The sequence below is a fragment of the Panthera tigris genome (genome assembly GCF_018350195.1).
Source record: "Panthera tigris isolate Pti1 chromosome F3 unlocalized genomic scaffold, P.tigris_Pti1_mat1.1 chrF3_random_Un_scaffold_81, whole genome shotgun sequence".
Taxonomy (NCBI): domain Eukaryota; kingdom Metazoa; phylum Chordata; class Mammalia; order Carnivora; family Felidae; genus Panthera; species Panthera tigris.
In genome coordinates, this window is record NW_024962188.1 from 82,337 (window position 1) to 109,466 (window position 27,130).

At 56.4% G+C, this 27,130-nt stretch overlaps 2 protein-coding genes across 3 annotated transcripts in view; both read left to right on the forward strand.

The window, feature by feature from the left end:
• Nucleotides 1-1,265, forward strand: part of LOC122236316 (myb-related transcription factor, partner of profilin-like) — a 43,191-nt gene extending 41,926 nt beyond the window's left edge. For both annotated transcript variants that reach the window (XM_042977181.1, XM_042977180.1), the window contains one exon: nt 1,168-1,265. The gene's annotated coding sequence lies outside the window, so the exon portion shown is untranslated. The remainder of the gene's footprint in view (nt 1-1,167) is intronic.
• LOC122236315 (IQ motif and SEC7 domain-containing protein 1-like) lies at nt 151-25,417 on the forward strand. Its single transcript, XM_042977176.1, is given in 15 exon segments — nt 151-263; nt 1,168-1,329; nt 4,160-4,282; nt 5,817-5,983; nt 10,892-11,031; nt 11,508-11,549; nt 13,077-13,202; nt 14,419-14,518; nt 17,018-17,176; nt 18,014-18,190; nt 22,358-22,410; nt 22,494-22,588; nt 23,221-23,331; nt 23,477-23,603; nt 25,223-25,417. Coding segments are annotated over 15 exon segments (1,890 nt in total).
• Nucleotides 25,418-27,130: the final 1,713 nt, after the last annotated feature.

Here is a 27,130-nt window from a genome sequence, read left to right on the forward strand (position 1 = left end):
CTGCTCCCTGCCAAAACTCCTGAAGGTGATGTTAGGGTGTGTGGTCATCCTGGGGTAAAAATAGCAAGGTCACCTTGCAGCAGGAAGTTTGCTTTCCCTGGCAGGTGGAAATATAGTACCTGCTGGACGCTGCTGTCAGCCAGGAGCTTCATGGTTTACGGGGACAGGTGGACACTGGCTCTCACCTTCCAGGCTCCTGGGGGACAGCAGTACACGGATCTCTACCTGCTGGAGCAAGGGAGGGGGAGGCTCCCAGTCAGCAGGTAGCCCTGCTGATCTCACCCCTGCACGGTGGCAGGTACACCACAGCGGTTCCACAGCTCCTCAGGCCCGTCTGAGGCTCGGGAGTTGTCAGAGGACACCTGCTTTCCTAGGGTCACACATGTGGCCCCGTCACACCACCCTGTGAGGTCAGCCAAGCCTGTCCTGGGCCTCCTGCCCAGCCCCTGAGGGGGCTCCCTCCACCACAGCCCACCAGGGCCCCATGGCTCCCAGTGCAGGTGGACACACTCAGCCCTGCAGGGCCAGCCCAGCCCTTCCCGGAAACTCCCTTTGCCCAGGAGGGGTCAATGCTGCACCTTTGCTTCCTCTCCCATAAGTTGGAGCTAGTCACGAGAACCTTCCACGGTGCTTACTGCACAGATCATTCCAGGCACCTGACTCTGTTCAAACTCAGGAAGTCCTTACAAGGGTGGTTGAGGCCCCTGGTGAGGTGACGGGGCTGTCAGGCTCCTAAACAGCCCAGGTTACAAGAGTGCCAACCGGCAGGGGGAGTGTGAGAAGAAAGTTAATATGTGTAGGTGCTTGGACATTGGTGCTCAGAGTAAGTGCTCAGCGCCTATTAGAGACTGTTTACTCTCGGTAGGTGGAGGGCAGGCCAGCATATGCTGGGCAGGGGGTTCCAGTCTGCCTGGCTGTGAAGTACAGGGCAGTGCAGAGTGGTAGGGGGGTGGGGAGGGTCCCTGCTCCAGCACCCGTGCCCACACTCCTGCCAGTGGCCCAGTCCCAGCCCGCGCCCGGTGCACAGTCTGGGCACTCCCGGGTTCCCCCATATTGCGGGCTCCGGGCGGAACAGGATAGGGCACTTAGGGTACCCAGGGAGGAGAGAGGCAAGCCAGGAGGGGCCAGGACAGCCAGGGCTAAGCCCTTCTCTCGTCCCATCCCCAGGAAGCCTGAGACAGGCGTCCAGTACCTCATCGAACGTGGCTTTGTGCCTGACACGCCAGTGGGGGTGGCCCACTTCCTGCTGCAGCAGAAGGGCCTCAGCAGGCAGATGATCGGCGAGTTCCTGGGCAACAGACAGAAACAGTTCAACAGAGATGTGCTGGAGTGAGTTCCACGGCTGGGGGGGTGGGGGCAGGGACCTGTGGCGCATGCAGCGTCAGATTCGCCTGCTTGCTGGAGCATACACCCAATCCTCCCCTTATCTCTTTATTGCTCTGAGACACAAACGGATGCCCCCCACGGGTTCATACATCACACCCTGCCGCATACGTGCGTGCTTGCACCCTTGGGCACCATATGTCACACATGGACCCCACGGGCCCCCTGGCACACACCCTCAGCACCTCCATCCCTCTCCAGCAGAGCCGAGCCACTGCAGGGCTGGGGGGTTGGAGGTCTAGGCTCCCTTCCCCAGCTTGGCTGCCAGCTGTCCCAACACACCCTCAGGGCGAGGGTGGGGAGCCCAGAGAGACCCCCGGTGCCTCCCTCCCCTGCCTCTTTCCTGCCTCTCCTGGCTGGGAGATCTCAGGGTGAGAGTCCAACCATGGCTGACGGCCAGAGCCCTCCCAGCTACTTGGAACTCTGCAGAAAGCCGGGTTTCCAGCTCCCTGGAAACTGCCGACAGTTTGAAAAGCTCGGACCCCAAATCTCTCCATTCCTCCTTGAGACTGCCCTGAGTAGACAGGCACCCTGCGCTTGGACCCTTGGGTCTGTTGTAGTGCAGTTACTGTGCACAAGCCCTGTGTCTTCCCCTCACACGCAGGGGTCGGGGGATGCCGGGTCTCGCTAACTCCCTCTCTCAGAGGAGGAGCCAAAACTGCAGAATAGCATGGCACAGGGTGGCTCAGGGCCTGGGGGAGCACCTGCAGCCCGTTGAAGATTTTCCTGACCAGGCAGCTGCACAGACATGTCGGCCAGGAGCAGAAATCAGAGCAGGGTAAAGAGCGGACTGTTAGTAACAAGGGCAGTGCCCTGCATCTGTCCAGCTCTGCCCCACGGGATGAAAGAACAAAGCAAGGGGGGGCGGGCTCAGGCCTGCTGGGGCAAGGCGCCTCTGCAATAAGGAAGAGCCTGGCCATGCGTGTTCCCGCCATCTCTACACTTCCCTGGGAGGAGGCGGGCATCTGCCTGGGGCCTCTTTTTTGGCTCAGGGAGGGGCTGGCCTCGGTGCTCCCCCCATCCCCACACACACACACGGACTCACGTACACACGTTTGTCCTCATTTCGGCACACAGACACCCACTTGTACACACAGGTAGATGCGCAGGCACACAGGATGCAGTGAGCCAGGCCTTTGGTGGCAGCTGGCTGTGCCTGGCACCGGGCATGCCCACCTGGGCTGCTTTCTCCCTGCTTGGCATTTGTGTTCCCCCATCAGGAAAAGCCTGCTGCATTGTTAGTGTGGCTAGTGCCCCTCTCTCCCTTTAACCCAGCCTCAGGAAGCAGTCCAGGGGAAAGCAGATGAGGTCCTTAGAGAATTGGGCCTAAGGCTGTCTTGTGCCAGTCCTCCATCCACTGCCCCCGTTCCTGCATTCCCCCCCACACACCCCAAGCTGGCTGCTGGTGGTAGGAAATCCAGGCATTGTTCTTCCCCATCAGAAAATAGCAGCAGCCTGAGGAAGTAGCAATCCTAACCGCACCCCCCACCCCCCCACACCAGGCGTCCAGCTCAGATGCTAGTCAGCAAAATTACTCAGTGTGGCCCCATCCCCCTCCCCCACCTGCTCTGCCCCAGCCTCCAAGGATGCTGCCCCCAGAGCTGTGAGCACTCAGAGAAGTTGGGGGCAGCACAGTTTATGCTCAAGTCCATGGCACCCAACAGAGGGAGGGCGGCCCTGGAAGCGAGGACTAGGCCCCCCCCATGGCCGAGACCTCTGCAGCCACACCCGAGGTGGCCATGGCTTTGTTGCAAATGGATACACTGGATACCAGAGCCTGCTGAGTGGGTCCCTGGTGCAGACCCCGCCTTCTCTGTTCAGGAAACGGAGCAGGCTGTGCTGGGGGGCAGCGCTGGGATGAGTGGAATGAACCAAAACCCGGTTACCAGTGCCTTCTGTCAGCTCCGCCTCCACTCGGGGGATTGGCAGATGAGGATGGCAGAGGTTCTCCAAGATGCCTCTCGAAAATCCCCGGCAAAACCCAGGCACCTCGCCCCAAACCCTCCACGTGGGAGGACCGGCTCAGGGCAGAGTCACTGCCTGGCGAGGTAGCACCCTGGGCCTCCGCTTCCTCCTGGAGAAGATGGTCGCGTGCTCCTGGCATCTCTCGAGGACAGCCCGAGCAGACTGGAGCAGTAACGTCTCGCTTTGTGCCCTGTGGGCGTCTCGCTTTGTGCCCTGTGGACCACGCGCCCCGAGAGCCGATTGTTTGTGCCCCGGCGGCCTTTATCAGGAGCAGCCATAGGCTCTGTCTGGCTCCTCTGTAGAAAATCACACACGTACGAGGTGCCCGGGTGGCGCAGTTGGTTAAGTGTCTGACCCTTGATTTCATCTCGGGTCATGATCTTGCAGTTGTGTGAGTTCAAGCCCCACGTCGGGCTCTGCGCTGGCAGCAGGGAGCCTGCTTGCAATTCTCTCTCCGTTGCTCTCTGCCCCTCCCCCACTCATGCTGTCTCTGTCTCTCTCAAACAATTTTTAGAAAAAAGAAAAAATTACACACATAGATATAAGCACTAATGTCTTCCCATAGTTTCAGTGGGGTCTGTAGACATCCCAGAAGCATGGGGGTCTTTGGGCTACATAATCTGAAGTGTTTGCTGATTGGAGGAAGCCGGGCGGAGGACCCTCCTGGACAAGAGGCGGCCGGCCCTCCCGGCTCCAGGCAGCTCAGCACCTGCCCCTGCACTGACTCCCTTTGCGCTCCGCCCCCAGCAGGAAGGCCGGCAGAGGCCCTGCGGGCAGCAGGCGCTGACATGGCCTTGGTGTCTCTTTCCAGCTGCGTGGTAGACGAGATGGATTTCTCCGCCATGGAGCTGGACGAAGCTCTCCGGAAGTTCCAGGCACACATCTGGGCCCAAGGGGAGGCTCAGAAGGTGGAGCGGCTCATCGAGGCGTTCAGGTCGGGGGCGAGGCAAGGCGTGGGTGGGTGTGGGCAAGAGGAAGGTTACTGGTCATGAAGCCCAGGTCCAGGGCCCGCATCCCCCTTCACCCCCTCCCCTAAGCAGGGTCAGGTGGCCTTGCCCTTGCCTGGGGAGATGAGGCAGTGGCCCCTTCTGCATGCCAGGGGCTGTGTTGGTTATTGCCAGAAGCAGACTTTTGGACAGTCCGTCTTCCTCCAGGTCCTCATGAGCGTCACTCACTCGTGAGCCCGTGTCCCCATCGTCCGCCCATTCACAGAGGGCAGCCAGTCTCACACAGTGACCCAGAGCACAAGCTGCAGAGCCACAAGGCCTGGCTGTAGCACCCGCTCCACCGCTTACTAGCTGTGTGACTTTGCCCTAGTGACTTCATCTCTCTGTGCCTCACGTCCTTGCCTATAGAGTGGGGATAATGAAAGTACCTGCCCTGGACAGAGTGGAAGGACTGAACCCCTTTGGACGTGTGGGCACGCTTAGCCCATGCCTAGCATGAGAGAGCCCATAGTCAAGGGCAGCTACGACCCTACAGTCATTCATCCCGGGACTGTGTGCACAGTGACTGGGTGGGATCCTCTGTGCCCTTGCTGGGTATGGGACACACGAGTCAGCCACTGACCCAGCCCTCCAGGCTCAGCACCACTGGTGGGGCCAAGGTGGGGAATAAGGACACAATAGGAGGACAACTCTGGGGCCCTGAGTGGGGGGTTGTTCAGGCACTTCCTTCCAGGAGGGCTTCTTGGAGGTGGTGGCACTAATGGAAAAGGCAGGATTGAAGCCCACGTCATCTGAGCTGTGATAGCCACTGCCTTAGTCCTGGCACCCCATGGTTCCTCTTCTCTGATCTGCCCCCCTCACCCAGCTCCCCCTGAAGTCCCCAGTGGCTGGGGGCCTCTTGGAGTTTGGGGCAGGGGCGCACATTTGAGGCAATGAGAACAATAAGCAGAATACATTAGTGAGGCTGTTGCTTCAGCTGCTGCAACAAAGATGCTCCAGCAGCCGTGGCTGGAACAAGATGGAAGTGCATCTCCCTCTGAGCTGGCGTGAAGGAGGCCCAAGCCGGGCTCCCTTCATCTCCGGGTCCCAGGGAGCAGGGCCAACACCCACCACCACAGGGGAGAGGAGTGGGCTCTGCCTTTTAAGGTACAGCCTCGAGGATGCCCGCATCCCATCTGCTCTTATCCCATTGGCCAGAACTTAATCACCTTCTGGGCTGCATCCAATCCCGAGGGAGACTGGGGCACGCAGTCCTCGTCCTAAGAAGGCATTGCCAGCCTAAATACAGGTGGGAGATGTAACCAGTGTGAGAAGGAGAGAGTGGAGAGAGCGGCACTCTGCCTGGCAGGTGCTATTTACCCCCGTTTACCAGATGCAGAAACTGAGGCTTGTAAGGCAGCACCCGGCCTCAGCCATTAGGTGCCAGGGCCCAAGTGAGGGTGACTGCCAGGCCTGAGGGCTAGACCCACTCCCTGCCCTGACTGAAGTGGTCCTGACCCTGCTCCCTCTCCCGGCCCCCAGCCAGCGGTACTGCATCTGCAACCCTGGGGTGGTTCGGCAGATCCAGAACATAGACACCATTTTCATCCTGGCCTTTGCCATCATCCTGCTCAACACAGACATGTACAGCCCCAACGTCAAACCTGAGCGGAAGATGAAGCTGGAGGACTTCGTCAAGAATCTGCGAGGTGAGCGGCCCCGGGACCCGGACTGTGGCATACAACCGTCCCACAATCTGCACACACACCCAGCTGGGCGTGGGGCCAGGACGTGAGTGTGCTGGGCTCAGGGCAGCGCAAGGGAGCTGGGCTCCAGCGCACCCAACCATCGCACATAGGGGCCTTGGGTGAGCACCGGCTCCACAGACACGGCACGAGTCATCCTGAAGAGGGCAGACTCCTGTCACGCTCCGTGACACACACTGGGAGCATGGACAGAGTGACCCATACCCGGGTCTTGTGCTGTGATGGTTTTAGCTTGTTTCGCAAAGATGCACAGGGATTCGACAGGTGGGCAAGCTCAGCCCAGCTCGGGAGGGCCAGGCCAGACATGGTCCACAGAGGCCGATGGGGTGATGTGTGGGAGCACAGTCGGGAACAGGGCAGGAGGGGGGGAAGCCAGGCAGGGGAGGGGCTGGGCAGAGTGTCTGTGCCACCATCCCTGCTGTGCCCTTTCCTACACTCCGTGTTCCTTATGAAACTGACTTGACTTTTTTTTATGTTTATTTTATTTTAGAGAGAGAGACAGAGTGGGAGCGGGGGAGGGACAGACACACACACACACACACACACACACACACACACGCACACAGAATCTAAAACAGGTTCCAGGCTCCCGAGCTGTCAGCACAGAGCCGGACATGGGGCTCGAACCCACAAAACGTGAGATCATGACCTGAGCCGAAGTCGGACATGACTGACTGAGCCACCCAGGCATCCCCTGACTTGCTTTTTGTGTGTGTGTTTTTTTAATTTTTTAACGTTTTTTATTTATTTTTGAGACAGGGAGAGACAGAGCATGAACAGGGGAGGGTCAGAGAGAGAGGGAGACACAGAATCTGAAACAGGCTCCAGGCTCTGAGCTGTCAGCCCAGAGCCCGACGCGGGGCTCGAACTCACAGACCATGAGATCGTGACCTGAGCGGAAGTCGGACGCTTAACCGACTGAGCCACCCAGACGCCCCTTGTGTGTATTTTTAAGAGGAACCTTATATAAGCACACTGTAAACAGGAAGACCGTATCATTTGCCACACGTAGGCAGCCATTGTAAAAATGAATTCAGTGCACGAAAACACCAGGCCGGGGCGAGTGGCCCATGTTAGACAGGTGCTAACGGTGGGCAGCAGGAAGGAAGGCCTTCCTGGTGTTGCTGCAGAGGAAAGGAATTGAAAAGGAGACAGCTGTCTCCCAAGTGGCACCATGTTAGCTGACAGCATGTCCTCGTTTACCTGGAGTCCCTGCAAGGAGGAGGAGGGACTATGTCCCTTTCCTTGGGAAACACCAAGCTGCAGCAGGCTGAGATCCCCTTAGGGTGTCATATTTTTTTTAAAAAAGGAAAAAAAGTTGGTCTGAATCAGGTCCAACTTTGTCAGCTTGTTGAGCTATTTTTTTTTTCCTACCCAGTTCTTTAAGTCTTCTGAACTGATGACAAAACTTTAAGTTTTTGATCTTTGTTGCGCCATTTAAATTTCCTATAAAACCACCGCTCTGTCGTCCCCTTTCCTGGGGCAGGAAGGCCCTCCCCTCCCACCCCCCCCCCCACCCGCAGCGGGGTTTGAACTGTCCTGGTGCGCCCCCTGGTGGTGGGTACCCTGCAACAGGCCAGCTAATGGGGTGCCCATCCAGAAGAGTGCCAAGCTGCCCGCTTTTCCCAGCTGGGCTCCAGGACCTGATCAGTCAGGGAAGCCGAGGGGCAGGGCTTGGTTCAGACCAACCAGACGGCCATTCCCTGCCCAGAGCACTCATGGTGTGTGGTCCTCTGCTAGATCTCAGGAGTGCTGTGGACCCCAAGGAATTCAGGTCTTAGCTACAGTTCCCAGGAAGCTAAGGAATCTGGGAATTTTCTTAATGGCAATTCAGCACCAGAGCGTGCGAGAGAAACCAGCAGATGCTTTGATGGGACAGGGGCTGTCTCTCCTCACAGGGCTGAGCCTGATTCTGGTCTTCACAGGGTCCCCCGTGGCCTTAGCGTGTAGGCCTGTGCTCCCTCGCTGCCCAGAGAGCAGGCTGTGTGCTGCATGCTGTTGGTGACCCCATGCGCTGCAGTTTAAAGGTCTTTGCGATTTGACTCTGATTTTTTTTTTCTGCCTTTAGACCTCACCCACATAATTGGGACTCCCCTGTATGGGGAACAACAGGAGCAGCCTGAAATGATTAGCCCAGAGGAGAGAAGGCTCGGGGAGGGAAGGGTTTCTCAGTCATATTGCCAGTCGGCCACCCTCACATCAGTGGCTTTGTCGTTTGTATCCGGCCTTGCACCCGACCATCCCAGCAGTCTGGGGGAGTTATCATCCCACTTCTCAGGAGATCGAGCTGTCAGCTGTCTCCCAAGCCTGAACCATTCCCTCCAAATCCCATCTTTTCAAGCCAGGAACTCAGGAGTGTTCTGTTCAGTCTTCCTTGTGTTCAGAAGGGTAGCCAAGGCAGAGGGAAGGGATCTGCCCAAGGTCACGTCCACGGGGGCAGGACTCTGGTCTCCCACAGCCTGGCTGGTGCTCCGCACCAGGCAGACGTCCAGCTTGGTGTTTGTAGAGGAGACCTTCCCCCCTGTACACACTGGGCGCATTTTCTCTGGAATTCCTCACTCTGGTTCCCCCGGGGAGACCCTCAGCAGGAGTGCCTTTGGGGGGTTGGAGGGTAAGCGGGGGAGGAATCGCTCACCAGCATGGCAGCCAGACGAGCAATGATTTTCTTTTATTGATGTTTGTTTTTAAGTTTTCTAGATTAATTTTTTTTAATGGCTATTATCCTCACATAGTTTCAAAAAAAAAAAAAAAACACACAAAGTAAGACAAGCTAGCAATCACATTCTTTGGTATTTACCCAAAGGAATTGAAAACCCCGTACATCCACACAGAATCCTGCACAGGATGTTTATAGCAGTTTTATTCATAGTTGCCAAAACTTGGCAGCAGTCGAGAGATGTCGTTCGGTGGGGGAACGGATACATAAACGGTAGTCCATGCAGACAATGGAATATTATTCAGCACTAAAAAGAAAAAAGCCATGAGAAAACAGGGAGGAACCTTAAAAATGCATACCACCAAGTGAAGAAAGCCAGTCTTAAATGGTTGCATACCATAGGAGGCCAGCCATATGACCTTCTGGAAAAGGCAAAACTATGGAGACATAAAAGATCAGTTGTCACCAGGGATTGGAGGGAGGAGGGGCGGAGGAGGTAGAGCACGGGGGAGTTTTCGGGCAGTGACACTATTCCACCTGACTCCGTGATGGTGGAGACGTGTCGGTAAACGTTTATTATCGAACACACAACACCAAGAGTGAATCCCAATGTAAATTATGGATTTTGGGTGATAATAGTGTGTCAGTGTGGGTTCACTGTTTCTAATAAATATATGACTCTGGTGTGGGAAGTTGGTAGTGTGTGGGGGCCGGTGTTACGGGGAAATCTCTGGGCTTTCCCCTGAATTTTGCTGTGAACTTAATTGCTCTAAAACACAGTACTAAAAAATAGTCTGGTTTTAAAAAATGTGTGGGGTGCCTGGGTGGCTCAGTTAGTTGAGCGTCCAACTCTTGATTTCAGCTCAGGTCATGATCCCAGGGTCATGGGATTGAGCCCTGTGTTGGGCTCTGCTTAGGATTCTCTCCCTCTCTCTCTGTCCCCCCCTCTTCCCTCTGCCACTCTCCCCGCTCTCACACTCTGTAAGTCTAAAAAAAAAAAAGTATGAATGGTCAGTAGCAGAGCCCCTCCCACCCCTACCTGTGTGCCCAAGGCCACACCCTCCCCCTTACAGTTCCGTGTCCGTTCCCTGTGGTCATCCTCATTTTCCTGGCAGCTGTGTGGTATTCCATTGCACCTGTGCAGGGATGGCTTAACCAGTCCCCTATTAATGGGTAAATGGGTGAATCCCAATCTTCTGCTCTTTGGAAACCATGCTGCCATGAGTGCCCTGGTCTGTGCATCATGGCCCATGGGATAAATTTCCCCCGGATGCAACCACTGGCCCAGAGGGGCTTTGAGTGTATATTTGTGACCCTCCCACCAGCAGTGGCTGGGAGGCCCCTTCCCACAGCCTCGCCAACTGCGCAGTTTACCAGACCTCTGGACCTCTGCCAGTCTGTGGTCTGAGGACTGGCATGGGGTTGAGTTTCTCTCTTGAGTGGGGCCGAGTTTTCCTCGCAGCAGTTTTTCAGGGTATAGCGGAAAGGGTGCATGCCTGTCGTCAGAACAACCTGGCTTCAAGGCCAGACCCCAGCTTCTTTCGCATGTGACGTGGGACAACAGCTGGTGGCGCTGCTCAGGTGCACGGAGTTCTCGCTTTCTGGGAACGCACCGCCGCTGCTCTGTCTTCTTCATGAGACCTCCATGAAGTCACCCGTGCGCTTGGTGGCCCACTTCACAGAGGACCCCCAGCGCAGAGACTCGGTCCCACGGCTCGTGAGGGGCAAAGCAAGAACTTAGGCCCATGCCTGTGGGAGCCTGAAGCCACAAACACCAGCTTCACAGCCACCCCCAACCCCGGGCCCTTCCCTGAGCCTTGCATTCCCAGCTGCGGAATGGAGACGGTCACACCCACCCAGCGGGGCTGTGGTCAGGATTAGCAAGCTGATGTTTATAAAGCCCTTGGAGCATGGCTGGAAGCTGGCACAGCCCTCTGTGTGCTGATCTGGGTGGCTATGCTGGCCTTGTCCTGGTGGAAGGATCCTAGGGCATTTCATAATTGACTGAAGGTGTTCAGTAGCTGTGGGTCTGGAAGGTCTCTGGTTCTGCTGAGGATTGATGAAAGGGATTGATATTCTGATTGGGTTTAGAAACTTGGTAAATCAGGGGTGAGCCTGGGGCCCTGAAGCTGAGTGGTGCCACAGCCACCCAGACCCTGGCCCGCCCTGATGCCTGGCTACTGTCTCCTTCCCAGGTGTGGACGATGGTGAGGACATTCCCTGGGAGATGCTAATTGGGATCTATGAGCGCATTCGCAAGCGGGAACTGAAAACCAACGAGGACCATGTGTCCCAGGTGCAGAAGGTGGGAAAGCTCATCGTGGGGAAAAAGCGAGTATGTGGTGGCCCTGCATCCCTGGCTCCCTCACTCCCACCCACCCCCCTGATGCGACCCCAGGCCTGCCCCACTGGCATTAGCTTTGGACAGGGGCCCTGATGCCATTTGGAACCTGGCTTCTTCGGGGCATAGTTGGGGGGGGGGGGCGGTTCCTTTAGCTTTAGGGTGGCTCCTGCCTGATATTGGGGAATAATAACCATTGGCCCTGGGTTATATTTAAAGAGAGCCTGAGGCTCTTAAGAAACCAGCCCAAGTTGAGCAGTGGTCCCTTGGTGGCCTGGGAATGCCCTTATCGGCCTTTCCAAGTTCTGGCAGCGAGGAGGTCTCCTGAGCTGTGTGTGGCATGTCTGGACAAAGGCTATGGGAACATGCCTCTGGAGGGGTGCTTACCTACTCGGATGTCATCCCATTAGCTCTCTCATGTCCCAGGTGCATGCTTTGGATCATTAATATCTTTTCTTGTTTGTTTAATGTTTCCCACATGGATTGGATCCCTGCATCACGGGCTTGGCTGTGTGAGTATCCCTCTGCTTTTACATCCTGGCTGATATCCCGCACCAGGTTGGGGTTGGGGTGGGGGCAGAGAGGTCCACCATGTTCTGTGTTCACCTCCCTGCATGCCCTGGTTCCCAGATCTACAATTCTGGCTGCTTGAGTTCCTTTCCAGCGTGATAAGAAATTTGATTTTCATAATTCTCCCAGCCTCGAACCTCTGCAGGCCCAGACTGCAGCCACCTGGGGAGGGTTGTGTACCCTCAGGCCAGGGCAGATGGTGTCCCTCCCTCTCACCCGGCCCGGTTGAGCGCAGAGGCCAAGGCTTGCCTCCGACCTGAGGCACTGTGCCCAAAACAGATGAGGCTGATGGGCCATTGCAGGCCTGCCCACCCAACCAGCCCTCTGCCGCCCACACTCCACTGTCACCACCTTGAGCAGGTCTGCCTGCCTGCTCACCCCAGGAGCAGCAAGGCTAGCCTTGCAGTCACGTGGCACTTTCCTTATGTGTCTGTCTTTACCCTTCACCAGGCAACCTGCACTGCAAGAGTCAGCGTCGCAAACCGGTCTGCTCCCCCCTCTTCCCACCTTGGCCTAGAGACAAACCACTAGACGCTGCCGTGGCCAGCCCTCACCCACCTCTCCGGCCCCGCCTCCTGCCACCCTCTCCCCTTCATGCTTTTATCCCAAATGATGCCCCTCCCTGAGCACGCCAGCCTGGGCCAAGCCCTTCCTCCCATCTTCCTGACGCGCTGAGCTCCGGCCTCCCACCAACAGGGTACCCGTTGCAGAGTGAACCCTCCCTGCCAGCACATCCCTTTACAGGAGACCTGCTGTCTCCTGCATGAGCCTGGGTGCTCCAGAGCCACCACTGGGCCTTCCCAGTGACTTCTCACCACAGCCCTTAGACACCATACAGGTTGTACCTGGCCTTGCGAGTGGCTCGGCCTTCGGCAGAGTGGGGGTTCACGTGAACTCATGGCAGGCGTGCTCCGCGTGGAGGCCCAGGCCAGGCCCCAAGGGGTGGTGTGGCTGCCGGCCCAGGAGTTGGGGCAGGGAACCATCAGAAGCATCGGGATTCTTTAGGAGGGGCCTGGAATCCTCTCTCGGCTCTGCACCTTCCCAGTTGTGTGACTGAAGCAAGTTGCTCAACCTCTCTGTGCCTCAGTGTCCTCATCTCAAGTAGACACTCTGGAGAAATCTTTGCCGGGACTAACAGGCTTATGTGTGTGATGGGCACTTTATGGGGACTGAGAAATCACGAATTCCTCACTGTGGGGGCTCCCGTGTGCACGTGATGCTCTAAGACTTCTGGGACCTGCCTGAAGGAAAGGAAAGGAGGTGTCGCGAGAGGCAGGGACGCTTTCCACGGCCCTTCAGGAGAACTCCTGAGGAAGAGCAGGGAAAGTTGCAAGGAGTCCAGACACGTCTGCTGTGTGCGGTTGGTGGGAGAAGGCGTTTTCGAAGGCCAGGCCCAAGGCTGGGTTCCCAGCACACAGGGACTGCAGCGGAGGGGCTGGGGGCTGACGCAGCGCTTCCTCCCCATACAGGTGCTCTCTCTGCCCCACCAGCGGCCGGTCGGCTACTGCCGGCTCTTCGAGGTTCCAGACCCAAAGAAGCCCCAGAAGCTCGGGCTGCACCAGTGAGAAATCTTCCTGTTTAATGACGTCCTGGTGGTATGTGGTTCCCCAGAACGTGTCATGGCTGGGACCCGTGGTTTGGGGCAGCCTTGAACTGTAGCTCAGGTCTCCCATCTGGCCTTGTGTGCCTGCGCTTGGGGAAAGGCACCCACGTGCGTGGGGTGGAGGTGAAGGGGATGGAGTCAGCCCCACGGTCTTGGGTTACAAGAGGCAGAATCTAACTCATAGCGCGGCCGACGAAAACAGGGCTTCGTCAGCTTATGTAAAAGCCCAGAGGGGGGTGTGGGGCTTCAGCCCCAACTATTTCTAGAAGCTTACACAGTGTCAGTGGGACTGCTTTATTAGGCTCTCTGTCTCTCAGCTGCGTGGGGTCCCTTCTCAGGAGCTCTGTCCACAAAGAGAAAGTCAGTCTCCGCAGTTGCAGGCTTAATCCTGCCCCCTCCCTGCATCCCCAGCCACCAGGGGGATTTTCTTGGGAAGAGTCCTGGCAGAGGTCTTACTGGTTCCCGGGCCCATGCCTGAGCCGCTCACAGGGGCCAGGCAGGTGCAGTGCTGTCTCATTGGCTAAACCTGGGTCACTGCTCACCCCCAGGAGTGCCGGGTGGCAGAGAGGGGGTTCCCCAAAGGGAAAATGCGGAGCTCTTGCCCAAAAAAAGGTGGCATGGATGCTGGCCACTGGGGATAAAGATGCCCCTGGAGACAATGGGGGGAAACTGTCCCTTGGGTCTTTGTCTCTCCTGCATTCCCCAGGCTTTCTTGCTAGAGGCCCTTGTCCCTGACCCCTCCCTGCCTGAGAACCAGCCACTTCTCTATGACTGCTGAGGTTGGAATCTGGACCTGTGGGTTTCAAGTCTTTGCCAAGAGTCCCTGACCTCAAGCAAGTGACTTCAAATTCCTGATCCTCTGTTTCCTCCTCCAAAATCTCTCAGGCAGTCACAGAGCTCAGGTGGGGTCCCGGGTGTCCGAGCCCGGCCTGGCGCCTTCGGGGTCATGTGCAGCACGGTGCCTGCCACCTCTCTGCTGAGGGGCTTCATCGCCAGCCAGGACGACAGCTGGGATTCACGGGAGCGGATGCCAGCATCCATGTCAGGATGTGCCTGGACACACAGGCCTGCCCTGCCCCAGAGGCCTCCTGACCTCTGCACTGCCGAGAGGGTTTTGACGTTAGTCTCGGTCAGAATCCCGAGCGCCCAGAGTTGCCCCTGAGCGGTGCAGGCGATACAACTCAGCCTCTGTCTTTGGCTGCCCCCAGGTGACCAAGATCTTCCAGAAAAAGAAGAACTCCGTGACGTACAGCTTCTGACAGTCCTTCTCCCTGTACGGCATGCAGGTTCTGCTCTTTGAGAACCAGTGTAAGTCCGTGCTGGGGGCCTGCCGTGGCCCGGCCTCGAGTGTGCGTGCTGGAGCACTCGTCCACACGTGGCCGTGTGTCACGTGGCGGAAACGGTGTCACAACTCCCACCTTGTAGTCACGAAGTGCTGTGCTCCCCAAGGATCTCCCCCTGGGGATCTCCCCCAGCTCTCCCACGTGTGTTCCGCATTCCTGCTTCGCCAGCAGAGAGAAGGTTGCAGGCCAGGGGTCTAACGAGCAACAGTACCTGGGGAGATTTTGATAACATTGTACATGGTGGTGATCGCCTTTGCTTTTGCTCCTACGTCTTCTTACCGTGTGGTTAAAATTTTTTTAATTCAGGGAGGAGTGGATTTATGCCAATAAAATGTTGCCTGGAAGACACCAAGTAAATGGCACAGTGATGTGCAAACACAGGCAAACAAACAGGTGCAGGAAAGGCCTGGGGGGCTGTAGGACAGGAGCCCGGTCCTGAGCGGAGAGCCCGGGTGCAAATGCGTCAGGTCCTAGCGGTCCCTGGGCCACATTCCCTTTGTCTGTAAAGTGGGGTGATAGCACCTACCTCAGGGACTTAGGTGAGTCCATACATGAAGTGCTTAGAGCAGGATTTATTCTTAGGTGTTATTGGAGTCTTCTCTGTGTATGAGTGGGCCATGGGGCCTGAGGACTTGGGGGAGGAGCTGACACCCCCACTGACTTTTTTCTGTTGACCTGGTCTTTCTCTGATACCCAAGCCCTTCCCTTTACCTTTCTCCCTCTTTTTCCCGTCCCTGTTGGAGGTCCCTGAGCTGTAGGCTGAGCCAGGCCTCCTGAGATGGGGGGTGAGGGGGAGATCCTGTTGCCCTGCCCATTTTGCACTGGCCCCAGGGGAGGACCGTTCCAGTCAAGCGTCATGATATCTCCAGCAGCAGGGAAGCCCTCATCCTCTCAGACAGGTTGCCAAGCTACCGTCTGATCCGCTTTCAATCTGCAGGTTGAAAAAGAACCAGGGACCTGTGCCTGGGCCATCCCTGCCTTGCCTTGGTTTCTACCAGGGTGGAAGGTGGCCTCAGGGAGCATGGTGCCACCCCACATCGTCCTGACCGGAAGGCCCTCTCTCTGAAGTGGTGGCGGTGGTTGTGATGCTCCCAGCAGTGGGCCCGACCAGACTGAATCCACAGGCAGAGGCTGTGCCCTCCTCGTTTTTACATTCCCAGGGCTCAGCCCTCAGCCCTGAACCCAAGGTCCTGGCATAAGCCCAAGAGTCGACACTGACATTTCTATGGGACATGCCTTCATAGCAGGGATCTCAAAGTGGTAGCCGTGGGTCAGTCGCAGCCCAGTTATGTGTTTGGTTTACACATTTAAAAAAATTTGTTGAGCTGATACTTAATATCTAAAATTACTAAAATTGGGGGCAGCTGGGTGGCTCAGCCCGTTAAGCGTCCAACTTCATCTCAGGTCATAATCTCACAGTTCGTGAGTTTGAGCCCTGCATCGGGCTCTGTGGTGATGGCTCAGAGCCTGGAACCTGCTTTGGATTCTGTCTCCCTCTCTCTCTCTTTGCCCCCTCCCCCCTCACACTCTGCCTCTCTCTCTCTCTCTCTCTCAAAAATAAACATTAAAAAAATTGAATTAAAAAATAAAATAACTAAAATTTTAGATATTTTTGAGTTTTCTTGAAAACCGAGAAGGTTTTTGCTAGGCCCACATTCCCACGTCATGTGGCTGTCATGGGCTGCACGCCCCTCACCCCCCCCCCCACTCTGTTGCTCAGTCTCATGTGGTTTACTTCCTACATTTATGGGAACACACTAGGCATTTGAGTTCCCTGCCTTGACTTAGGTCTGAGCAAAAGTGGGTTTGGTGTTTGGACCAAGAACTTCCAAACATCCAGTAGCTTATGCTTGATTCCCACTGAGGAGAGAGATGCTACCAGGGGACAAAAGCCACAGAGATTCTGTGAGCTTGGAGGTGGCACCAGGCAGGTCACAGGCCAGAAAGACTGAGCATTCAGCATAGAGTGCATTGGGTATGGGGCGCCCATGAAGCACCCAAGGGAACTGAGGGTCTGGAGGCCACTTGTGAGAGAACAGAGCTCAGTGTGCACTCAGAATTGCCCAGGGAGACCAGATAAGACTCCCCCCCAGCACAGGACACTGACTGTGACTCCCGGACTCCACCCCTGGCCATTCTCGAGCTTCAGGCAATGACCAAGGACCTTGACTTGAAGGGTCTAGGCTCCATGACCTTCAGGTTGAGGAAGTAATAGGGGCCCTGACCTCTGTTCAGATTGGCCAAATCTGCCCCAGACTTCTGCATAGAACAACACAGACCCAAGTCAGGAGATGGGGATTTCCTGGCAGTCTCTCTGGTCTGCCCTGTGGATGCTTTTCCTCCCTGGTTAGACATGTCTGCTGAGAGCCTGGACCCTTAGACTTAGCATTTTCTTGACCAGCAGAGAGAGTGCAGAGAGCACCCAGGGATCCATGGGTTCTTCTCCTCCCCTTCTCCTTTGTAGACTACCCCAATGGCATCCAGCTCACATCTGCTGTCCCTGGAGCAGACATCAAAGTGTTAATAAACTTTAATGCTCCCAATCCTCAAGACCGGAAGTTCACCAACGACCTGCGGGAGTCCATCAAGGAAGTGCAGGAGATGGAGAAGCACAGGATAGAGTGTAAGTCCCAGGCCCCCTGGAGAGGAAGAGCCAGCAGCCCCGGCATCTCATGGGACTTGCTGGACGCGGCCGTTGGTTCCCATCTGGTGCCAGGGACTCTGGGGGCCCACAAAAGTGAGGTGCCCTGGTCTCACCTGGCCTTCCCACAGCCCTGTGACAGGGCAGCCCCCATACCCAGGCCAGAGGAGGTGGCGTGGGGAGGGCAGCAGAGGCCTCCACGTGAGAGTGAGGGCTTCCATGGCCCAGGCCCATCCTGCCTGTGGGACCACATGGCATGGCCTGAGAGAGCCTGGTTCCCCCGTCGCCCCACGAGACGAGATTTCCCGGAGATCCGGAGCTGATCTCGTTGCACCTTGGTGTGCTTATTCTTCTTTCCTCTTCCACGTCAGGGAAGTCACCACCAAGCCCATCCTGTGGGTTTCATCGGACCTGATTATCATCTTTTCTCTCCTGGCTCCAAGCCTCACTCCCTGGAGACACACAACTACCCCCACCTTTGGGCCCCACCCACGGCAAGGTCGGGTTACCCCTTGCTCATCCGCAGACCCAGGCCAGACAGTCTCCTTGCCAGCCCTCAAGCCTGCAAAGTGACGGTCTTTCCTGCAGACCCCAAGGCCCGTGCCTCTCCAGCCTCCCTTTCAGAGTTTCCTCCTGGCTCCCTTTTGTCAAAGGCAGCGTTCGCACCTTCTCTTTCTTTCCCAAGACAGCCGTGGGCCCTGACTTTTCCTCAGGCTAAACAGATGGCAGCTGGGTGTGATGCCAAGCCTACACAGAGGGCCCAGAGCCTCCCCCTCAAGGCTTTGTTTTCTCACTGGTCCCTCGCCCCCTCTGTGTCAGCAGAGCTCGAGAAACAGAAAGGCGTCGTGCGGCCCAGCATGTCCCAGTGCTCCAGCCTCAAAAAGGAGTCCGGCAACGGGACGCTGAGCCGAGCCTGCCTGGATAACAGCTAAGCCAGCGGTGAGGGCCTCAAGCGCAGTGCCCTCAGCAGCTCCTTGCGGGACCTCTCTGAAGCGGGTAAGAGCGGGCCAGGACCCCCTTCCTAGCCCAGCACACTCAGGCACTCAGACGTGCCGGGAAAGGACTGCAGTGGCGGCTGGTGGCGGCAGGGCTAGGACGGAGTGCCGTTGGGTTTCCCGTGACTGTCCCCAGACCGTAGTAGCATCTGACCACACAGAGAGGGTGTCCCAAAAAGGCCAGAGGAAACAGGATCCAGTTGTCAAGGCAGAACAGCCAGGAGGTTACCCCTATTCTCCCTTTCTTCTTCTAGGGTTTTTATTTTTTCTTTTATTTATTTTCCAGAAACTGCTCTCACACAGAGTGAGCCAGGCCCCACTGATGGATGTGTCCCTTGTCCTCTGTGCTGCCGCGTCCCTGTGTTTTATGCTGATGAATGAAATGGAGTGAAGCCCTCGAAACTGTGTTTGGAGACCCCCCTCTCCCACTGTCCCTGGTCTCATTTCCCTCACGGAGGTCTCCCTTCCTGGGAAACCCGGGCCCCCATCTGGCCCAAGGGCAGTGGCCGCAGCTGCCCCTTGGATGTCGTGGCGGTGGGGGGAGGGGGGAGAGCCCTGGCACAACCGTGGTTTTTGTTACTGTTTCTTTGTTTCTGTGTGTGTTTATTTGCTGCCAGCCTCTTAACCCCTAAGCAAGCAGCACCCCTAGAGCCTCCCAGATTTCCCAGGGGAGGAGGTGTGTCTAGAGTGTCAGGGAGCTTTTGGGGGCCGCTCGCCCGGCCGGGTCCCCTGGGCCAGCCACCCGTGAATGTTGTTTAGCCTGCTTTGCCTGCAGTGCTGTCAGAGAAGCTGTGGAGGGACAGCCCCTGAAGCCCCCCAGTCACGTCTCAACAGGCAGCTTCTCCTGGGAGGAGGCTCCAGCTACAATGGAGCAGAGGTTACAGGACGTTGTCCCACAGAGGGCACGCGGCTCTGGGTGTCCCGGCTCTAGGAGCCTGATTGCAGGCCCTGGGTTGTTGGAAAAGACCCTTTCTTGGGCCAAGATCAGCCGCCTCCTCTCCAGGGGCCTGGCAGCCCCCTCCACTTCTAGGGGCCTCACCTGCCCCACCCTGCCTCGGACATTACCTCGTGGCCAGCCCTGGGCCCTGCTACTAAAAGAGCCCGCTCATGACTCCATCCCACACCTGCCCCACCGGCCGCACTGCCTCCCTCCAGCTTACTCATTTCCCAGAATTTTTTTTTCTTTTTTTTCTTTTTTTGAGTTGGAATTTTTTTGTCCTTATTTTGTCCTGTCATTTTTTTTTTATAGTAAAAATCAGAAATCCATTGCCAGCATGAGGGTTTACCCAGGGTTTCTCAACCCCAGCACCATTGACGTTTTGTGCCAGATAATTCCGTGCTGTTGGAGGATGCTGTCCTGTGCACTGCAGGATGTTTACCAGCATCCCGGGCCTATACTTAATAGATGCCAAGAGTATCCCCCCCCCCCCAGTCATAACAGACAATGTCTCCAGAAATGTACAGGGGTCCTCTGGGGGACAAAAATCACCCCTAGTTGGCAAAGTGCCACGGGTTGAGAACCACTGGTTTTCCCTATGGCTTGTTAAACCCAGCTAAATGTAATTGGACAGCTCTGGGCCTCTGCAGGCTGGTAGCCGGGACCTCTGTTTGGGTTTGTGCAGTGGAATTAGGCCTGGCCTCTCTGTTCCCTGATGCAGCACCTGGAGGGCGGATGGGTCCCGTCCAGTCCCTCAGGTAACAGTGGCTCTGTTGGAACCGAGGCTCCCAGCGTGGACAGCCACACCTAGGGCTCCAGCTCCTGGGGGTCAGATAGAGCTGCACCCCCAGGCCTGTGTGAGGGACAGAGTGCTGAAGTTCAGCTGCTTTCCTTCTATCGTCGCCATTGCCATTGTCGTTTGGACATTCTGAACTAAGAAAAACTCTAGTGATTGAGTCTTCCCAGGAGACCATGTGAAGAATCCCCCGGGAAGGCAGCCCCCTGTCCCCAGGAAGCCTGGAGGGTGTGTTTGAATCCTGGCAGCTGCCAAGGCCCCAGACTGGGAGCCCTCCACGTGCAGTCTCCAGAGGGAGACCGGCCAATGTTGGCAGCCATCCAGGAAGATGCTGGGCTCAGCACCCGAAGACGTGCCCCAGACTGGGTCGGAGTGAAGCTCTCCAGAGGCAATGTCACTCTCCCCACCGTGGCCCTCACTAAGAGGGCTGCTGGAGAAAAGGCAAGGCCTCGGTGATACTCTCTCCCTTCGGGAAAGCTAGCGCTCAGTTGTTGGCACGTCACTGCTCTGGGGACGTCTGCCCTGGACCTGCAATCACACGTCATTCCGGGTGACGACACACCTCAGACGTGGATCCCCCAACCCCCACCACCAATTCTCTCCACACGGTCTTCCTTCGTCCGGGATCCATGCTCATTTCAGTGGCACCAGAGCCCTGTCGGACTGCGATCAAGGGCCTGCGTGGACCGGGGACACAGGTGTGACTGCGGCCTTAACCCCTGGCCCAGATCAGTCAAGTCATGATGGACACTATCCCCAAGCCCCCAGGGTCCTCCTTCCCCTCCCAGCCAAGCTGCCCAACATCAGTCTCCAGAGATAGGATGTCTCCCAGAGGCCATGGGACCTGCCTGCACCTGTCATTGCTCCAGGGCCTAGCCAGAGACCTGCCACGTTCTGCCCCAGGGAACCCGGGAAGCCCTCTCAGGGGAGATTTGGTGGCTCCTGGTGGCCAGTGTCCAAAGCAGCACCTGCTCAGCCTCCAGCATTATTAAGGACCACAGGGTAGGACCCTGGGTTGAGAGCCCTTGCTGCATTCTGTGCCGATACCAAGAAGCAGGAGAAGGCTGTGAAGAGCCATGCTGGGAACTCCTTCCAGACGTGGTTACTGATCCTGGCCACGGTTGGCCTGGCAGGGCCTGATCAGGTTCTGGGAGAGGCACTGGGCGGGGCAGGGCTCACCTGTGGCTGGTGCAGGACCCCCCCCCCCAAGAGAGAGGGAGCATAGCAGGAGATAGAGTGCAGGTGAGGGATAGTGTGGGTGCATGGGTGAGAGCCACTTTCCCAGCATGCTTCACCTCCATTAGCACATGATGTGCACCTGTGTGCACACACCCGGACACAGGTCTATAGCGAGCAGGTGTCGTGGGGTGTGCCCATGACTAGGGGCTCTGGGACTGGACTGCAGACAGCAGTGAGGTAGGGATACCTCACATCTCATGCTTATTTGGGAAGTTGAAAAGATGGATTCTGAGAAACTTAGCATCACTCAAAGACATCCAAGTTAAAAGTGTCCTAAGTCTTGGCCCACTTGGGGGCAGGAGGAGGAGGGTTTTGTTGTACTTCAGGTCAGATACCACACAGAGCCCCCAAACCTAGCTCCAGGCCTGGCCTAAGTCCCCTTGAGAGAAGCACATCAGTCGGAAGACATTGCTGGGCACTGGTGGGACGGGCTGGCCTTACTGTGTCCCTGGTTTTCAGTTACGGGAGCCTTCTAGGCTTCGAGGGGCCAGAGAGCTGATTTTAAAACCGCAGAGACAGCAGAGATCTGACTTCAGCATTTCTGCATGGTGCCACAAGATCCCGAGTATCTGATGCTCACGTCTACCCTACTCAGAGGAAGGCGCGTACCCATTTCACAGATGCAGAAACTGTGCTAAAGAATCAAAGGAGTGCCAGGTGGGGTTACCTCTTCAGCCAAAGAGCCTCGTTCTGCTCTATGTCCCTGGACCACTGTGTTGGGACAAAAAGCAGGAAGGGAAGATGGCCAGCCTCTCTTCTCATACGAGCTGAAAGATGAGGATATGTGACGACCCTCATCTTTCTTCCAGCTGGGAATAAGGGCCAGGTCCTACGTGGTTCTCCCTGGTCCTCAGCAACTGGTGGAAAACACTCTTGCCCTAATTTTCTGTGTGGCCCTGTCCTGAGCGAGCTCTGAAGCCCTCTCACACATGCCTGAGTCAAGCAAAGTTCCCAGCTGGGACTCAGGTTTGGGGGTTGGCAGGCCAAGGAAAGGGTCCGAATGTCCCCCGAGTCCACTGTTGTATGCCCAAGATCAAGGCTCCGTCCCAGTACTCTCAGACGCCACGGTGAGGCCTGAAGGACCCACAGACCCACTCTCTACGCCGCACAGGGACAGCTTCTTGGCCACAGAGAGGCACGTAGCAGCCTTTCCATCTTTCAGGCTCCTGGGCTCACTCAGCCTGCATTCCACTCAGAAGGCAGCATGGCCAAGCTTCCCAGCCCCAGAGATGGACAGGCAGACCTGGGTGTGAGTCCCGCTCGCTCACTGTGGAATTGGACAGTCGGTCCATGAGCCTCAGCCTCCACCTCCTCCTCCTCCTTGGCACAAAGGGACACCTGTACTGCATTGCTGCGGGGCTTGACCAAGAACAAATGTGTTCGGCTCGTGGCCAGGGCTGCACAGGTGGAAGCCTCCAGAACATCAAGTGGGCGGCCCCTTCTCTGTCCCCTCTTCCTATCTGCTTTCCTGAGGGCTGGACCCCGAAGCTTGGGCACCCACCATTCTTGCCAGCCTCAGTGTCCTGCAGGAATCCATGGAGAGGGCCTCCAAAAGGACCCTGGAGGCCAGGCTGAGCCTTAGGCCTCCAGAACCAAGAAGACACAGCCTTCCTGTAACACATTTAACATATATTGAGTGCCTACTATATGCCATGTGCCGGGGGGTAGTAGAAAGCCATCGGCAGGCAGCGCTCACAGCTGAGGGAGCACTTGTGGCATCCGGAAGGGTGGTACCCGCAGAAGGGAAGCAGGACTCTGGGCTCTCCCAGCAGTCCCTACCCTGCCTCCTGCCCCTGGCCAGGGCACTGCACAAACGAAACAGTTGGCTCCAGAGGCACCAGTACATTTGAGCTCCCCAGAAGGAAAAGACAGGACACCAAGTTTAGTTTTCTCCTAACCATCAACCCCACCCTGCCTGCAAGGGGGGAGATGTATATGTATGTGTGAATATGCATATACATATGTATATGAAATCCACGCAGTCAGGGCCACATAGGACCACATCTTGTTTGTTTTGAGCCATTGGAGAAGCTGCCCCTGTCCCATCCCCTGTTGGCAGGTGGCTGGAGCCAGGGCATCTGGCCCCCACTGTGCACGCGCCCCAGCCCACCTGGAGGCATCCCCCCACCCCCCACCTCCCCACCAACAGACTGCCAGTCCAGGAGAAGTGGTATCAAGTTGGGGCTGGTTGAAAACGATTTTTTTTCTTTGAACTCCCCCTCCTTTTTTTTTTTTTTCTTTTGAAACTCATTACTGCCCTCCCAGGGGCTTCCCTATGGAGCCAGTCCTCTGACCGTCCCCCCGTCCTGCGGCAGTGGTGACCCAGGGCCAGGCAGGCGGCGGCCTGGCCTCATGTCCGTGTCTAACCTCTGGTATTGCATGTTCTGGGCAGGGAGGCGAGGGCGTCGCAGCAGTGCGGGATCGCTAGAGAGCAATGTGGAAGTAAGTAGGAAGCGCCTACGTCCAGCTGGCTGTCGTGTGTTGCCTCCCTGATCCTTGGTTTATATCTGTTGTCTTTTTTTTTTCGGTTTTTTTTTTTCCGTTTTGCTCTTCCTTCCCCCTACTACACAGAGGCGCAGACACGCCCTGTCCCCCATGCCTGCCTCAGCCCCAGTGCATGCCAGCTTCCCCCCTCCTAGAATCGCCCGTGTCTCTCACCGCTTGTTTGGGCTGGACCCATGGGAGGTGGGGGTGGTTCTGGATTTCGTGTTTTAGTTCCCGCTTAACCCCGTCCCCTGTGCCCCCCCAAGCATGGTTAACATCCCTGCTTCCTGACACTCCCCCACCCCCACCCCGGGGACCCGGCCTGCCGACACTGCTCCTGGGCGGGAATCACCGCCCGCCAGGCATCTGTGCACCCTCCACCCGCACTGTCGGGGGCGGGAGGGTGGGTTTTGCCCATCTCTTGACTTCCATGCTCTGCCATCCCCATCGCTTCCTTCTTGGAGTTCTGATTGCTGTGTGTCTGCAGTCAGGACATCATGGAATTGCTTAGCTAGCTCGGGGGAGGAAAGCCATGAGAGAAAGAAAAAAGTCCGTGTGGATTTCATGAAATTACATTCATCTGCCAACCATTTCTATATTACTGTTCACATCGTAACCTCAGCTTGCAGACCTTTTTGTTTCCTTCTTTTTCCTTGTTTGATTTGCAGTAGGTAGCTGCAGTGAAATGCCTAGGCAGCCCCCCCACCCCTCCAACAAGGACAAGGTCCCCCGAGCCCCCGCCCGGTCCCTACCACCAGCTTCCCAGAAAGCTCGGGGCCCACACAGGCAGAGCAGATGGTGCAGTTTTAGCAGGAACGGGGTTCTTCTTCATGCACATCAGCCCAGCCTACTCCACGCAGCACATGGCGCTCACAGGCATCCCCGGGCCAGTCTTTCTGATCCGAAAGCTCAGGCTGCCTTCCGTATCAGGACGAGAGCAGAAGTCACACTTATGTTTCTGCTGCTGCTGCTTTGACCAGACAGGAGCTTCCCTCATCCCCTACCCCATCCCCACTCCTCTCAGTGGAAGGCCACCCTGGGTCCCTGTGGCCCCCAGTCGCATGAGAAGAGGTGGCACTGACCCAGCCTCACCCAGCCCCGCCCTCTGCAGCCAGAGAGTTAACTAAGGCTTAGCAGTCAGTGGGTGAACATTTTACATCAAAAAAAAAAAAATCCTTCTGACATAAGTGCTGTAAGGTCTTTTAATTTTTATTTCTATGAATTTCCTTTTTAGGGGTCCATCATTAGCAGTCCTCACATGCGCCAGAGAGCTACATCAACACGAGAGTGTCCATCTCACCCACACCAGACTATGCCTAACTCACCCTCCCTCCTGGGCTCCTTATTTGGGAGTAAGAGAGGGAAGCCCCCTCCCCAGGCCCACCTGCCCTCAGCCCCTCCCCAGCCACCCCCCACCCACCGGGCCTGCCCCACGTGCAGCACTCTGGGGCCAGCCACCACCAGGGGCCTGCTGAGGGCCTGCCCCAGGCCCAGGAGCACGGGCACCACGCCCAGTACTGCCACGTGCAGCAGAACCCGCCCCCCTACCACCACCACCACCACTACCACCCCCCCAGCACATCCAGCATGCACACCAGTACCACCACGGCCCCCACGGGGGGCACCCACCCTATGGGGCCCACGTGCACAGCCACCCACCGCTGCCCTCGGCCCACGCCAGCCACCAGGGCCACATGGGCCATGGCCACACAGTGCACCACCATGGGCAGCCCCTCGCCCCACTGCCCAGCGGCATCAGCACAATTGTGTAGACAGCCTGGGCGGGGTCCCAGACTGCCTTGGAACACCTGCACACCACACAGAGCCATGCCTGGGGGCGGCCGGCCTCAGACCAGACCCAGGGCACCTCTGTTTCCACCTCTCCCCTCTGCTCCCCGCGGCCTGGATGGAGCCCTCTGAGCCCACGGGGCTTGTGTTGCAGGGAACAAAGTTCACGATCTCACTTAGCGTTGGTGTCCTGGGTTCCATCCACTTGGACCCAAGGGGTGGGCCTCGGCCACCATCAGCCTTGAAAACGGCGCCACCGGCCACGTAGATGTTGAGCTGTCCCCCACCCCAAAGCAGCCCTCACCTCTGCTCCCCAACTGTACACGCATATGAAAACCCAGCCTAGGAAAAGAAGAAACGAGACACAAAAACCAGAGACAGAACAAGACAAAACAAAAACAAAAACAAACCAAACTTGCTGCATTTATTGCTCTTTTATTGACAATGGGCAGAAAATTAAGTAGACCTGATATGGTTGATGAAAATACATAAGTAAACTTTATATAATATATATATATATATATATATATATATATATATATATATATACCGTATAGGTAGTATTTGTGTGTGAAAGGAAATGTCTCAGTCCACAAAATTAGCAATATAGACTTTCCAAGGAGCTCCACTTACCCGCTAGGAAGACAGTATCTTACATGAATGTGAGAGAGTAAACCAAAAACGTAAACGCTAGGAACAAATTCAGATACTTCCATATTTTCATAAAAAAAGAGGAGAAGTCCCTCCAGGGACTGGCTAAATTCTTTACGCAATCATTACTAACTGTGCCAAGTAACATAGCATCTAACTGTTTAGAAAGTCCAATATTGCTTTGTATAAATCCTTATTTTATTAACAGAAAACTATCATAAGTAATCAGTATTATAAACTACTCTGTTATTTCAGGTAAGCAAATAGATACAAATGCAGGAAACTCTACAGTAGCAACTCAGGACAAGTGGTTAGGAACTGGTTGAGGATATTGGTTCCACAGATTCTTAGACACTTTAATGGCTGTGATAACTGTGAATTTCCATGATCCGTATTTCTTTTATATGCATATGATTTAATGCACACTCATTCAGAGTCCTCTCAGGGGGGCACCCATCCATGGCAGAAGTGTTCATCTCCAACATGAGGGCGGCCATCTCCAACATGAGGGCGGCCAGCTCCCATAATCGCCTCCCCAACACCATAACTAACTCATCCTGTGTCCAACTGCCACAGGCACCACCCCCACCCCCACCCCACCCCAGTGAGTTTCCGCTGGGAACCGCTCCAAACCCGAAGGCTGATTCTAGCATGTAGCAACCCAGGGCGGTGTGTGTGTTTCCCATTTTGTTTTCTGAGCGGTAGCCGCGATCATCGTGATTCCATGTGGCCATGTGCTAGCACAACCCCTGTGTCCTCACCGTGGCCCCTCTGACCCCCACCTCCTGGCCAACGAGTGCCGGCCCTCGCCAGCAAAGCCCCCGCTGCCTTCCCATGGTACAGTTAGCTGCCAGGGCATCACATGACTCTCAGCTGTGCTCTTGTCGCTCCCGTGTTGTGGTGACACCATCGGCTCCCCTGGGGCCGGGTGCCACACGCGTCCAGTTCTGTGACTGAGTCACCCACGGGTCGTACTTTGTAGTTTCAGCCTTTCGAGCTAGTGCAGCTGCCAGTGCTATACTCCTAAGCCGTGGGACTGGAGGACT